We start from the raw sequence: 13,265 nt of genomic DNA on the forward strand, positions 1-13,265 counted from the left end.
ACCGGCTTTTATAGAGGTGGTCAAACTTGAAACTACTACTTTCAGCTACTCCCTTTAGGGGTCACCACAGCAAATCATTCACCATCCAGGCAGTTGGTGTACAAGAAGAAGATAAAGGAGACAGGGTCAGATGGAAGCAGATGGTTTAATATTCTTGTCACTAGTCACAGGTGGTCAAACTTGCTGACTGTCAATAAATCAAGGCCATTTGCTGAGCTGCACCTGAATGCTGCCAATTCTAAATTTTTATGGAAGCAGTAAGCACATACTTGGTTTTTCAAACTGCTTCCACATATGGCTTCACTTTTGTTTAAAAAAATGGTATGGCGAAAACTGTTGTGTTTTTAATCACAAGTTACAGTAAGTTAAAGTAATTTTAAAACTGGTTAAGGACCAAATGTTTGTTTTGTTTTTTTACTTTTTATTTAGATTTTTGCTCAACACAAAACAGAACAAAACATCTGGGACAAGACACACAAACAAACAAACAAACAAACAAACAAACAAATAAATAAATAAATAAATAAAATAAATTACACCACATAGTATTATTATTGTTGCAGACACTACACTACATCTATAGATACATTGCCAAGTATCGAAACATTCATATATTTGTATACATATGCACACATCTATATAAATACAAACACCTCACGTCAGGGCTTATAAGAGCAATTCTCGTTAACAACCCAAAAAGTTTAATTATACAAATAGTCTTCAACCATGTGCCATCTCCGCTTACAAAGATCGATTTTCATTTGTAATGATGCAGTCATTCTTTCCATAGTGTATACTTGTTTCAGTCTTTGTTTCCATTCTATTACCGTTGGTGATTTGACACTCTTCCAATTTACTGTTACTATTTTTTTAGCAATCAATAGTAAAATATGTAAAATATATCTCTGCTCTGCACTAAAATCATTGACCGGTATGACTCCAAGTAAACAGAACAAAACATTTGAAGGGACTTCTCTTTTTACAATTCTTTCAATTTCTTCTTTGATATTTTTCCAGTATATAAACAAGCTCGGACAGTCCCAAAATACGTGTGTATGGTCACCTGTTTTACCACAATTTCTCCAGCACAAAGCTGTAGATGGATCCTTGACAAAATAAGATACAACCAAAGGAGTATGAAAAAATCTGGTCTTGAGTTTCCAATCAAATCCCCTGCACTGCTGACTATTGACGCCTTTATGAATAATATTACATAATTTGTCCCACAATTCGTCTTCTATAACAGTATTTGATTCCAATTCCCATTTTTCTTTGATATCATAGGTATTTTGAAAGGTGTCTGGTGAGAGTCTTTCATAGAGATGAGAGATATGTTTGCCCGCTAGAAATCCTTTTTCTGAAATTGCAATAAAATATTGTTCTATAGTATTTGGTGTTCTCCTAATTCTCTCATTCTCTTTATGATTTGTAATATAGTGTCTGATTTGTAGGTATCTATAAAAATCTTTTGTGGGGAGATCAAACTGTTCTTGAAGTTGTGAAAAGGACTTTAGGTGCGTTTACGTTTGTTTTTTTAAAATTATTATTATTATTATTATTATTATTATGATGATGATGATGATGTCCTGATTAGAGATGCAGTTTTGTAATTGATTCATCTATGGATTATTTTCTTCAATTTCATTTGATTAAATTACTATAAACAATAGTAAAACTGTGAAAAAGACATGTCTGAAAATGACAAAACAACTTTATTCCAGAACCAGCTGAAACAACAACCACAAAAAGTATAAAAGTAAAAGGATATACAAAAAATATCTACATAGAAATAACAACAATAACAAGTGTATAAAAGCATAGATAAAAGTATCTATAGATATAAACCACAAGAAACAAGTCAAATGACATCTACAAAAAAATATCTGCACTGCAGTCTTCAACATATTCGGATCCAACTGACTAACTACCTAAGATGGAACTGGCATACAACTTTGTGTTGATCCTGGCATTGTGTGTCACAATAAGCGTTCGTGTGAAACAAAACAGCGGAAACAATGTTTAGCAGCAGCGAAATTAAGGAAACAAAGCTTCAATTCAGGAAAACTGTAATTGAATATTTTTTCTAATCAATTCAAGTCATGTAAAATCACAAAATTCAAGGTAGAGGCACTGTCTTTTTCTCATAAGTGTACACCGCATGTTATACAGTATTATAGAATTTTCCAAAATGTCCACTGTGTCAGGGTTCTGTCAACTACATCATATATTTTTCTTCTGCTACATGACATGATGTTCAAGGGAAAAAGGGGAGAGAACCAGGACAAGTATGACAAGGTTTTAACTTTCAGGTGTCAGTGTTGGCAGGAGAAGTGTTATCCATCAAGTCCAAATTGGAGACTCCAAACCCAAACAGAGCTGACGGGGTGCCTGGATAAAAGTACTATTACAGATGAAAGGAGAGGGATGGTGGGCACAGATTTATGAGGAACCGAACACTGTCATGGATCATTCTGATACATCTTATCAAGGATGCCACCTGGCCTTCTGGCAACCGGGACAGAGGAGCTGGAGGCGCTTACACCAAAGAGGAGAGACAAATGGATTCAACCAACCGTTGCTGCCCCCAAACTGTGTCCACTGGAAGCTGCTATTAACAACAGTGAGGGTTTCTGGGCGCTCCAGTGAACAGGAAACACTTTGTATTTATATACTGCCTTGACATAGAGAGCTCTGGTGAAATTAGAGGCCAAATCACACACCAGTTTGACCTGAGCATGATATGGTCTTGGACACCTTTCCCCATGTCTCCATTGCTTTTACACAGAACAAAAGATATGTGGCAATGGCGTTTTGTGTCTAAGCTGTTCTTTTTCTAATCAAGAAAAAACAAGCATCAGTCAAACAACTGCCCTTAAAAGCACTGCACTACACCTCCTCTTTCCCATGTTGGCAATAAGTGTTCCTGTAATAAGCTGAAATTTTCCCAGCTCTAGGAAGCTTTCTGCTCATGCTGTAGAATCCATCTTTAAGAACACTACCCATTTCACCCACTTATCAAGCTTGTCAGAATAGCAAATGCAGCAAGTCCTCAATTGTTGCTTTTTAGGAGTAAGTAGCACCGTGTTCTTTTAACTGACAGATGATATCTGTTATGAAAGAAGTGTCGTCACCGGACAGGAACTGCTAGGAGAACGTTCTCAGAAAAAGACAAGCTTTAGTGGCAGTCACTGGTGAAGTTATTGAACACTACCAAACTCAATACCCCACGTCTTGCTCTGCCCTCCAGTGAAATGGTCAGATGAAAAGTCTTTATCAGAGCCAGAGTTTGGTTTGGAATTCTGTTTTGTTTTGTTGTTAAGGAGTTAAAGGTGGGGTAAGAGATCTTAGAAAAACAGTTCAAGCAAGCTACAAAGTTCAAGCAAAGCTAAAAAAAACACCTCAAAACCCTCCTGTTCAAAAAGGCTTTTTAGTCTCCCACCTGACCCAGGGCCACCACAAACTGATTACACTCTATGTATTCATCATCAAGTACTCCATGTGTCGTTGCCCCCCCCCAGTCTCTCTATATCTCTATCACTCTCTCTTTTCTCCTCCTTTACTCTCTCTCTTTAACCCCAACTGGTCAAGGCAGACAGCCATCCTTGAGGAGTCTGGGTCTGCTCGAGGTTTCTGCCGATTAAAGGGAAGTTTTTCCTCGCCACTGTCACCAATCACAAGTGTTTGCTCCTGAAGGATTCTGTTGGGTCTCTGTAAACTTAATTTGATTCTGATTTGAATTGATAAAGCACTTTGTGACTCTGTCTGTGAAAAGTGCTCTATAAATAAAATGTACTTTACTTACTTACTTAGTAATATAGCCAAGCTGTGGCTCAGGCTTCATTTCCTGTACAAGTACTCCAAGCCTCTGAGAACGCACAATTCTTGCATGAAGAGGGGTACGCGCGGAGGGGGGAGGGACAAATGACAGCTGAGTTTGATAGACATATCATCATTCAATCATTTTGGCACTTAAAATGAATGGATGGTATTTTTTCAGTCCTGTCTGTTCCACAGGTGACTAATTTTTTTTTAATTTTTGTGTTAGAGTATTTAATTAATTGGTTGTAATTGGGGTGTGAAGGGGATTTTCAGCAATATAGTAAAAAACGCTCCAGGAAAACATCTCGCATCCCACCTTTAATAACTTTGGTCCACATACAGGCATAGTAGCCCCTTGTAATGGAAATTAATGCTGGATGCCACCAGAAGAAGGAAGCCAATGTTCTGAGCCTGTGGAGGGGAGCTGCTCTCTATAGCTTCTCTCCCTACCGTAGGGCATCTTCATATCTGAAGATTCCTAACCAAGGTTCATGTTTTTTTCATATCAAATACATTTGTTCTGGTTAAATTTGCTTTTGCACACCAGTCTTGGCAGCAGACAAGAAAACTCTGGATGGCATACCTAAATCCTCCATCATTTTCATCATCATCATCATCATCTCTTTATACTTGGCAATACCTGGTTTATAGACGAGCTGTATCTGATATTGGCATGTTGTTACCTCCACTCATTTTCAACCTATTTCATCTTGCATTTTTTTCCTTTTGTTTGTTGGTAATTAAAACCTTGTGCAACTTCCTCTAATTTGTCTGAACATCTGAACCATTTACAACACGTTCATGAAAATCTTTCCTTCTTTCCAGACCAGGAGAGGTCTTCACATCTGCAAATTGGGTCAGATCAAACTAAAATGTCTGAAAATCTGGACCAAAGAAGACAGGTGTGAAAGTGTTCTTTGACTTTGGCGCCGCAACACGATCTAATGTGGCCACCAGAGTCCAACAACTTGACGTAGCAGAAAGAATTTATTTCTCTTTGAGATTAAACTTCTACCTTATACAGTGAGTTTCATGTTGAGGTCTCATTTTCAGCCCAGACCCCCAATCCACTTTAAGTGCCTTTTCTAATACAAGATAAGACATAACACAGAACAAATTCACACAATAAAAATGTTGGTAACAGTTTGACTAATGTCCGTAATTTCCCAAATTTATTATATAATTTTTTTTATACTTCTCTAGCATTGTATGGTGTGCTGTCGCTTCTGCAAAGCATGTGTGCAAAATAAGGCCTATTTTTGTAACACCATTCAGTGTTTCATTATAGAACTGAACCAATTCTTACAACAATGCCTTAGTCTGTGGTCAGAGAAACGGGGGTTATGTTAAGTTACTGCGTATTAGACCACGGTATCCACGTCAGCTTGGGACATGACTGAGACTTCATCTTCTAAAGGGTCTCAGTGTGGTGTTTCTGTGCAATTAATGTGTTCACACCTGCTCAAATGAGTCCCGCTAAAGTGGAAAATGGACTACAGTTCGATTAAAAGGGACTAAAGCCTGAATCCCAAATGGTTTGAGTAATAAAGTGCAATGGCATCATTCTGCACAGTTAAACTCAAACCATACTGTGAAGACACTTAGCCATGTGAGAGAAACTTGACTTTGCATCATTCAGTGTGAATGAATGTGCATTAAAACATTGCACAAATTATGGGTTAAGTTATTTATCCATTCTTTAATTCAAATTTACAGATTTTAAGGAAATGTTAGCTGCACAAAATGCCAATGGTAAAATAATGTTTCCCATAGGGCTGCACGATTTTGGCAAAAAAAAAAAAAATCCCGATTTTTTCCTCTAAAAACTCGATTTTCGATTTCGATTTCGATTTTTGGGTATAACTAGAAAAAGCAACAGCAGTCAAGATGTCGTTTTCGTGAGCAGCCCACAATGCAAGCCACTGCTCTGACCTCAAAGCTGTGATGGGATCACGTGATGAACCTACAGTTTTGTTTTGTTTTTTCTCTTCATTAAATCTTTGAAATGAAGTAGAGTATACAAACAATGTATACAACAAGAAAATAACATAAGTTTGTCAGGAGGAATACACTATAAGAAAATGTCCAAATCAGAGCAAATACTGATAGTTGTTACAACCTTTTTGTTTCCACATTTATCTAACAGCTTTAAATAAATTTCAACATCTTACAAAACATAAATAATATTTGGTTTTGTGTTACAGAACTTACATTTGTGAATGAAAAATTTAGCAAGTAAGAGGACTAAATTAATTATTAAAAAAAAAAAAAAAGTTTTTTTTTTTCTTTCTTTTCTGGGTATCTGGTCCACAGCAGTGATACCAGTGTCAGTCAGTGACAGGCATCTGTCGTGCGTGTGTGTGTGTGGACCAGGTTAATATGAGGGATCCACATGTGGTTCTATTTAAACTGGAGGATCCGTGCGTGGAACAGACCGACCCAGGACACACTGGAGGGATTCTATCCCTGGAGCTGGTGGATGTGTGTGGGCACAGGGCTGTGTGGGCTCCTCTGCTGAGGCTGATGACCCCGAGACCCGGACCCGGTTCGGAAGAAGACAGTACGGTACGGATCCGGGACAACGGAAGATGAGTGATCCGCTTGCAGTTATATTTCAATTGCGGGATCCGTGCGTGAAGCCACGGCTTATATTGGTATAAGTACTGCGGGTTCATGAACAGATTTAACGTCCGGTGTGGGAAAAAATACGGACCTTGTAAAATTTGGACCTTTTTGGAATTTGCGCATGCGCGAGCGCAGCCTTACCGGATGTCAGGTTCAGCGACCCCTAACCCCTAACCCTAACCCCTAACCCTAACCCTAACCCAAAAGCGCACAATTCTACTCGCAAGGTACTTATTTCATAAGCCTCGCTGAACCTGACATCCGGTAAGGCTGCGCTCGCGCATGCGCAAATTCCAAATAGGTCCATATTTTACAAGGTCCGTATTTTATGCCACACCGGTCATTACACAGACTTCTGTGACAGACCGCTGTCACAGGAAGAGCCTACGGTAGCCCGCGGGCACGCGGAGGCGCGCGGCCCGGAGGCATGAGAGAGATGAAATCGATTTTACGATTTCCCTTTTTTAAAAATTGTCGTAATTAAAAAATCCGATTTCGATTTAAAATCGATTAATCGTGCAGCCCTAGTTTCCCATCTGCTAAAGCAAACAATGAGGGAAATTAAACAGTAAAAGATGTTTATTCAATGCAGCTGCAGTTTTACCACTGCCTCTATATGTGAAAAACTACACAATATGCATTATCATGCACATTTATAGACATTGCTTTCAGTAATTTCTCAGATTCAGCGGCCCTTAGTAAATACAGGCACTGAAGGCCATAAACACAAACAATAAATTTACCAGGCACACTATGATCTACAGCTTAAAAGTTAGAGTGAAGGATTGTGGACTTTACGTTCCAACTGCTCGAAGTCCTTCCCTCTTATTGGTGAGAAACATCTGTGATGAATGTCATTGGCACACAGCATGGCACAAAACTTGGCAAACACAAGTTGTTTGATGAAGTGTCATGATGACGTCCATGAAAGACGACTCAGGGTCGATCACCTCTTTCCTCTATTATAGGTATATCACCACATCATTGTAGTTTGACCTTTGTCTGTGTCGCTCCAAATGTCAGCAAATATAAGAGGGCACTAGAAATCTTCTCTGGATCACAGACGGCATGACAGGCTCAGTGACAAAGAAATAGAGAGGGACCAAGGACTGAGTGGACAGAGGGAGGGAAAGTCACAGATAGGAGACATGAAATGCACAAGTACAGCCGTGATGAGGCTAAAACTGCTCTAATCAAAGCCAGTTGACATCAGTAATTATTACACTGAAATGACAGATTTGTATTACCCCGCTCCCCAAAGGAGAGGTAGGGGGTATTGTTTTTGGTTCGGTTTGTTTGTTTCTTTGTTTGTTAACACTTAATCAGCAAAACTATTGGTTGAATTCATTTAAATCTTCCCAATTACTTATTATGGGCGAAATACATGCGAGGGGCGGGGTTTGTTGTGCCTGGCACCACTTGTTTCTATTTAAATTTAAAGGCTGGTGTTTTGTGTCCCTCAGCCCCTCAAACAAGATGGTTTACTGCAGACAGTTAGTTAGTTTCATAGTATCAATTTATTTCAAATATGCAACAAAACAAAGTAATCCTACTTAAGTCTCTAGAAATGAAACAGATTACAAGAAAACATGAAAAACTTATGCATATACATGAAAACCAAATATGACCTCATTTGCATCTTTGAAAAGAAGTGGGAGGAAGTATAACTTATTTAATCCCACCCCTTCTCCATACGACAATCTATTTCCCTTGGATCTTTTGTAAATGGTTCACCTCACTTATCATTTTCACATACACACCTATACTGGCATACCAGAAAAATAAATAAATAAATAAATTTATACATACATCCTTGAAGGCAACACAAAATGAATACACAATAAAGTAAAACAATTAAATAAAGTAAATAAATAAAGCAGTGAAACTAGTCTTCAGTGTCAGAATATGTCACATTCAATCATTCTAATTTAGTTCCCACACAAACGCAGATACTTTTATAAACAAATATTTTCCTCCTCCATGTTTTAAAAAAAAAATCTGTCAGTACAACCTTAGTTTTACATAATATCTCATAATGTGGACATCATGGATTATACTATATGTGGCAGACACAGAGGCTTTAATCTGTCGTGAATGTGAGCAGAAACAACTAGTTAAGTTCTAAATTTCAGTTAGTGTTGGGGTTAGTGATGTGGATTTGACCTCAATCTACTGCAGGTCATGCACAGATCATACAAGACATTATGAAGCAAAAATAAAATAAAACAAATGCCAACTATAAATATTCTTTTGATTTGGACACACAGGAGAGAGTCACAGAGGGAACGTGTGCGTTTTCAAATTATGCATTTTTCCCTTAATTTCAGCTCCTGTAGTTTTGATGAAGGACATTTAGGAAATTTGAGCCCATTTCACAAAGTGATGCTTGATCAACCTGATCAGGGTGTTTGTCAACTCACCAGGGCGTCTATGAGCACCTCCGCCCCCTCCTCGCTCTCGTGGAGTGTGTCGATGTCCGTGAGCTCCTGCAGCAGGTCCACCACCGCTATGGCAACATGTACATCAGGCTAAGGACAATGACCGAACTCCAACATTTGGGTAAAATTAAAAACATTTTTTGGAGTTTTTAACGTACAGCAGTTTATTCCTACTCCGTCTTCGCTCCATCACCATTACCCTTTGCACCAGCTGTGTTACACTCGTTTTAGTTCAGGTTCCAGATTCAAACCAATATGATCTCAAATGGGCTGTAACAGTAAAATAACATAATAACCTACAAATAACGTCAACTCCAAATTCATCTGCGGTATGTTTTAGAGTGAAAACAGTAAAATTACATTATGAAAATGTTTGCATCAATAAACTATCCTTCAAAAATTTTGAACAACCATGAACCACCAGAAATGTCTTCAGAAAAATAACTACAAGTTTAATACTATGCCTCAGTTGGTCATTTATGCATGTACAGTATAACTTAAAGATCACAGTTGATCTACAAACACAGTAAGTAACATGTTTAGTAACATTTATTTATTATTCATTCATTCATTCATTCATTATCATTATTTATTTTATGTAGTAACAGGCAGAATATTGTTAAAGCTGCACTTACTTCTCTTAAGACATTTCAGGTTATTCACATTTTTAAGGAAGGATAGTTTGTAACTGTAAACATTTTCATCTAATTTTACTATTTTTACACTAAAACAAAAAGGAAAAATTTGGAGTTATCATTATTTAGAGGTTATTATGACAGTATCCTGCTGGTCTAACCCACTTTAGATCATATCGGTCTGATGTCTGATATGTGGCCCCTGAACTAAAGTGATTTTGACACCATTGTTAATATCTTCATTGTAATTTTTGTATTTCCCAAGTTCATCTCATGGGCCGGATTTGGTCCACAGGCCATATGTTTACCTTACATACTGTTCCCCCACAAACAGTAACTGAACTGTATACAGCACTTTATCACAACAGTTTCATTAATTAATCACCAAATTGCACTAGTTGATATGTATAGGTTTACATGTTTGATGTACATGTACAGGTGTACATGTTGAGTTCTTGTCTATGTCTAATGTGGTGCTTAAAGAGATTCAATTACTTATCTATTACTTAATTATAAAACAGAACACACAAAAAAAGCAGAATTAGTTTGTAAATGAAAGGATATCAGTGTTTTCATGGCTGAGGAGGCCAAGCAGTGAGTGGACAGCGTTCAACTCCACCAGCAGGTGGTAGAGATCCGGCATGGTGGCGATCACATGCATTTCTTGGATAATGTCGTTCAGATCCAGCTCTGACTCCATGAACCTGGTTGAAGTAGCAACAAATTTAGCATGAGCAGTTAGCATTCTATGTTGCCTTTTACAGCTGAGATTGACAGGCCACGTTGGGTAAGCCACTCGTGTAGTGAGCAAAGGTAATGTACAGGTTACTACACCACTGCAGAAGCAGTTTACTACGTCAGAAGCCTTTTTTTTTAAAAAACTGAAACAACTTCATGCCAAGTTGGGCTGAACAATATGGCCATAAAGAGGATGGTAAAATAAAAGATTTTCTTTCAGGTTTAAGTCTTGGTGAAGGTTGAATAATCCAGATATTTGTGGTTTTCGACCAAACATAGCACTGTGGGATATTTAAAAAAATCACATGCAAGAACATTCAGTACATAATATATATTAACTGTATTAACTGAATAATATATATATAAAATACAGTTATAATAACATATTTGATGAGTTGACAGTGTAAACAGTATAAACCCTACACAAAAATTCTAAATGAGAATACAACTTTATACCACAATAATTATCATGATGCCATGTTCAACTTTTGAGACCCAGCAATGCATTTTTGTCCTCTGTAGGAGACAAGAGTTTCACATCTTTAATTTAAAAAAAGGCCGTCCAGTGCAAGGGACATTACATAAAAATATTAAGTAAATAAATGTCACTGAAAAAACTGTTGCATTGTGCTGATTCCAATCAAGGCAATTATTTAATGTAAAAAAGCCAAAACCTTTACTTTCCTGGGTCTCAGGAGGTTAGGACCACTTCTCTAACGAATAAAACAGCCAGTTAAGTTAATGTGCAGGTAAAATATGTTGAGTCCAGTTATGATTTTAGTATCAAATATCCAAATATGCAATCTTATGCATCCTGTACACCACAGTAATTATGCATTTGATACACATGTACATAAGATGTCTGCAACTGCATCATTTTTGCACATAAATGTAATGATAGACACTTCCATTTTTATATCTCAAAACTGACAGTGGGTATCATCCATAAAAACAGTGTATTCTGTGTCTTCAAAATCACATTACAGATATCTGGAATGGTTTTTCTTTGTGGACATCTGATATTGGAATAGCTAATTGGACTGTAGATATCAGAAACTGGAATTTTTACTTGTATTCTACTGCAAGTATCAGAAATAGATCTGTGGATAATTGAAACTGAAAGCCTAATACACGTAGAGACATGATTTATGAAAAAGTGAACGATGGATATCTGCAGTATATATACCAATACTATGTATGAACCATACAGTACGTACAATCTGCCACTAGGCATTTCTAAATCAAAAAATACAGCCATGACTTCCATTGCTAACATTCACTGTGAAAGCTCAAATCATACAATGACATCATGTCACTAAGAGGTAACTCAGTGAAACAGTGGCATTAACATCTGTCATTTCACTCTAGTGGAAAAGCTGCCAGTAGTATAAATATTAATATTAGATGAACAAAGGGAATACGTCCCATTGAAAAGTGGCCAAATTAAACATTACTGTTGCCATGAATGAATTATGTATTTCTCTGAATTTAGAAGTTGCTGGAGATTGTTTTTACACATAACCTAGTCAAAAAAACATCCCACACACAATACTTCATGGGATACACCAGGCCATCTTTTATGTCACACAATGTTTATGTAGTGTCACAATAAACATTTTTTAGTCCATATTTGCATGTGATTTTTAGCCAAGATCTTGTAATGATGATGGAGAGTCAGACTGCTGTGGAAAATTCTTCTCCATCAAATGTGATTCTCAGTGGGGTTCAGGTCTGGACTCTGTGGTGGCCAATCCATGTGTGAAAAAGACATATGCTTCATGAGTCACTTTTTCACAAGCCCCATGAGCCTGATGAAATCTGGCTTTGTCCAATCTTTATGCTCTATCAAACTGATGGTTGTTTCAGAAATGAGAAGCTACTCGCAGCATCCATTAGAGTTAAAGAACTTGTTGCAGCTGAAATATATTCATCACTGCAGTAATTTTCCGATGGAAGGATCTATAATGGAAGTATATGGGTCAATAAATCTAGAACATAAGCTTAACTTTTGGAAGAGTTTTCCATAGCTTGTGTCTATATTAATCATTTCCTCGGTTTGTAGAAATCAGCTCAAGAATCAAGACATGATGTCACTTTCATGCACAAGCGCATCAGCCACTGGCCTCACATACAAAAGACACACGCAGTATCCTTGTGCGACTGGGCTGTCAAGTACTAATCTTTTAGTTTATTTAAATAACAGCAGAAAGATCCACTGTGCTTTCCCTTCAAAAATACTCTGAAACACTGCTTTTATTGCTTGATCAATAAAAGAGTTCCTGTATTAAAGAGCTTCCTGATTCAGAAGCAGTAACGTTACTGCCACACTACTGAAAAGCTGCTTATAGTGATGCTATTGCACAACACTGACAGCAGGAACGTAACACCCAACAGGACAAGAAGTTAGGTCAATTAATAAATAAGTTCAAATCTGAGGCTGATGGATGGAAACCACATAGGGAGTCATTAAGAGGCTTACTTCTCTGGGTTGTCCGGAAACTTAATCCTCAGTTCCTGGTTTTTGTACGACCTTTTCTCAAAGGTCAGGATCATTTTCTTCACTGAACTCTCATCCACTGGTTCTGCCTGTTTGATAAGGACAGGCAAAGGCAAAGAAGACAGAGAGAAAGAGTGGGAATAAAAGCCTTTTAGTGAGGAAACTGCTGCAATAACAACAAAGACACACGATGGCCACCCTAATAATGTGGGTAAGGCAGAGGAGCCGGAGGTTTTCTACTGTCAGACTGAATCTGAATGCATTACAGGAGAAAAGGAAAGTGTTTGACCTCCTGATGGTTTAAAAGCCTTTAAAATGTTAGAGAGATAATGACAGGTTAGGAAATGACATTATGGAACAGTACAGCACTTTCCTATGAGTAGCTCTTGACACACACAGTGTCTGAAAAGGCTTTGGGGGAAATAAAAGAACAGGATAATAGATGTACAGATGTCTAAAGACTAGCAGGACAGGCCAATTCTGCTCCATTGGAGTCTTTTTCTCCAGCAGAAA

General features: G+C 37.6%; 1 protein-coding gene across 1 annotated transcript in view; it reads right to left on the minus strand.

The window, feature by feature from the left end:
• ctnnbl1 (catenin, beta like 1) overlaps positions 1-13,265 on the minus strand; it is a 111,837-nt gene that overhangs the window by 92,288 nt on the left and 6,284 nt on the right. The window contains exons 3-5 of the mRNA XM_030139487.1: positions 12,735-12,841; positions 10,082-10,221; positions 8,865-8,962 (exon numbers count right to left, since the gene is read on the minus strand). Coding sequence (XP_029995347.1) covers positions 8,865-8,962; positions 10,082-10,221; positions 12,735-12,841 — 345 coding nt within the window. The remainder of the gene's footprint in view (positions 1-8,864; positions 8,963-10,081; positions 10,222-12,734; positions 12,842-13,265) is intronic.

This window comes from Sphaeramia orbicularis, chromosome 7 (genome assembly GCF_902148855.1).
Source record: "Sphaeramia orbicularis chromosome 7, fSphaOr1.1, whole genome shotgun sequence".
NCBI lineage: Eukaryota > Metazoa > Chordata > Actinopteri > Kurtiformes > Apogonidae > Sphaeramia > Sphaeramia orbicularis.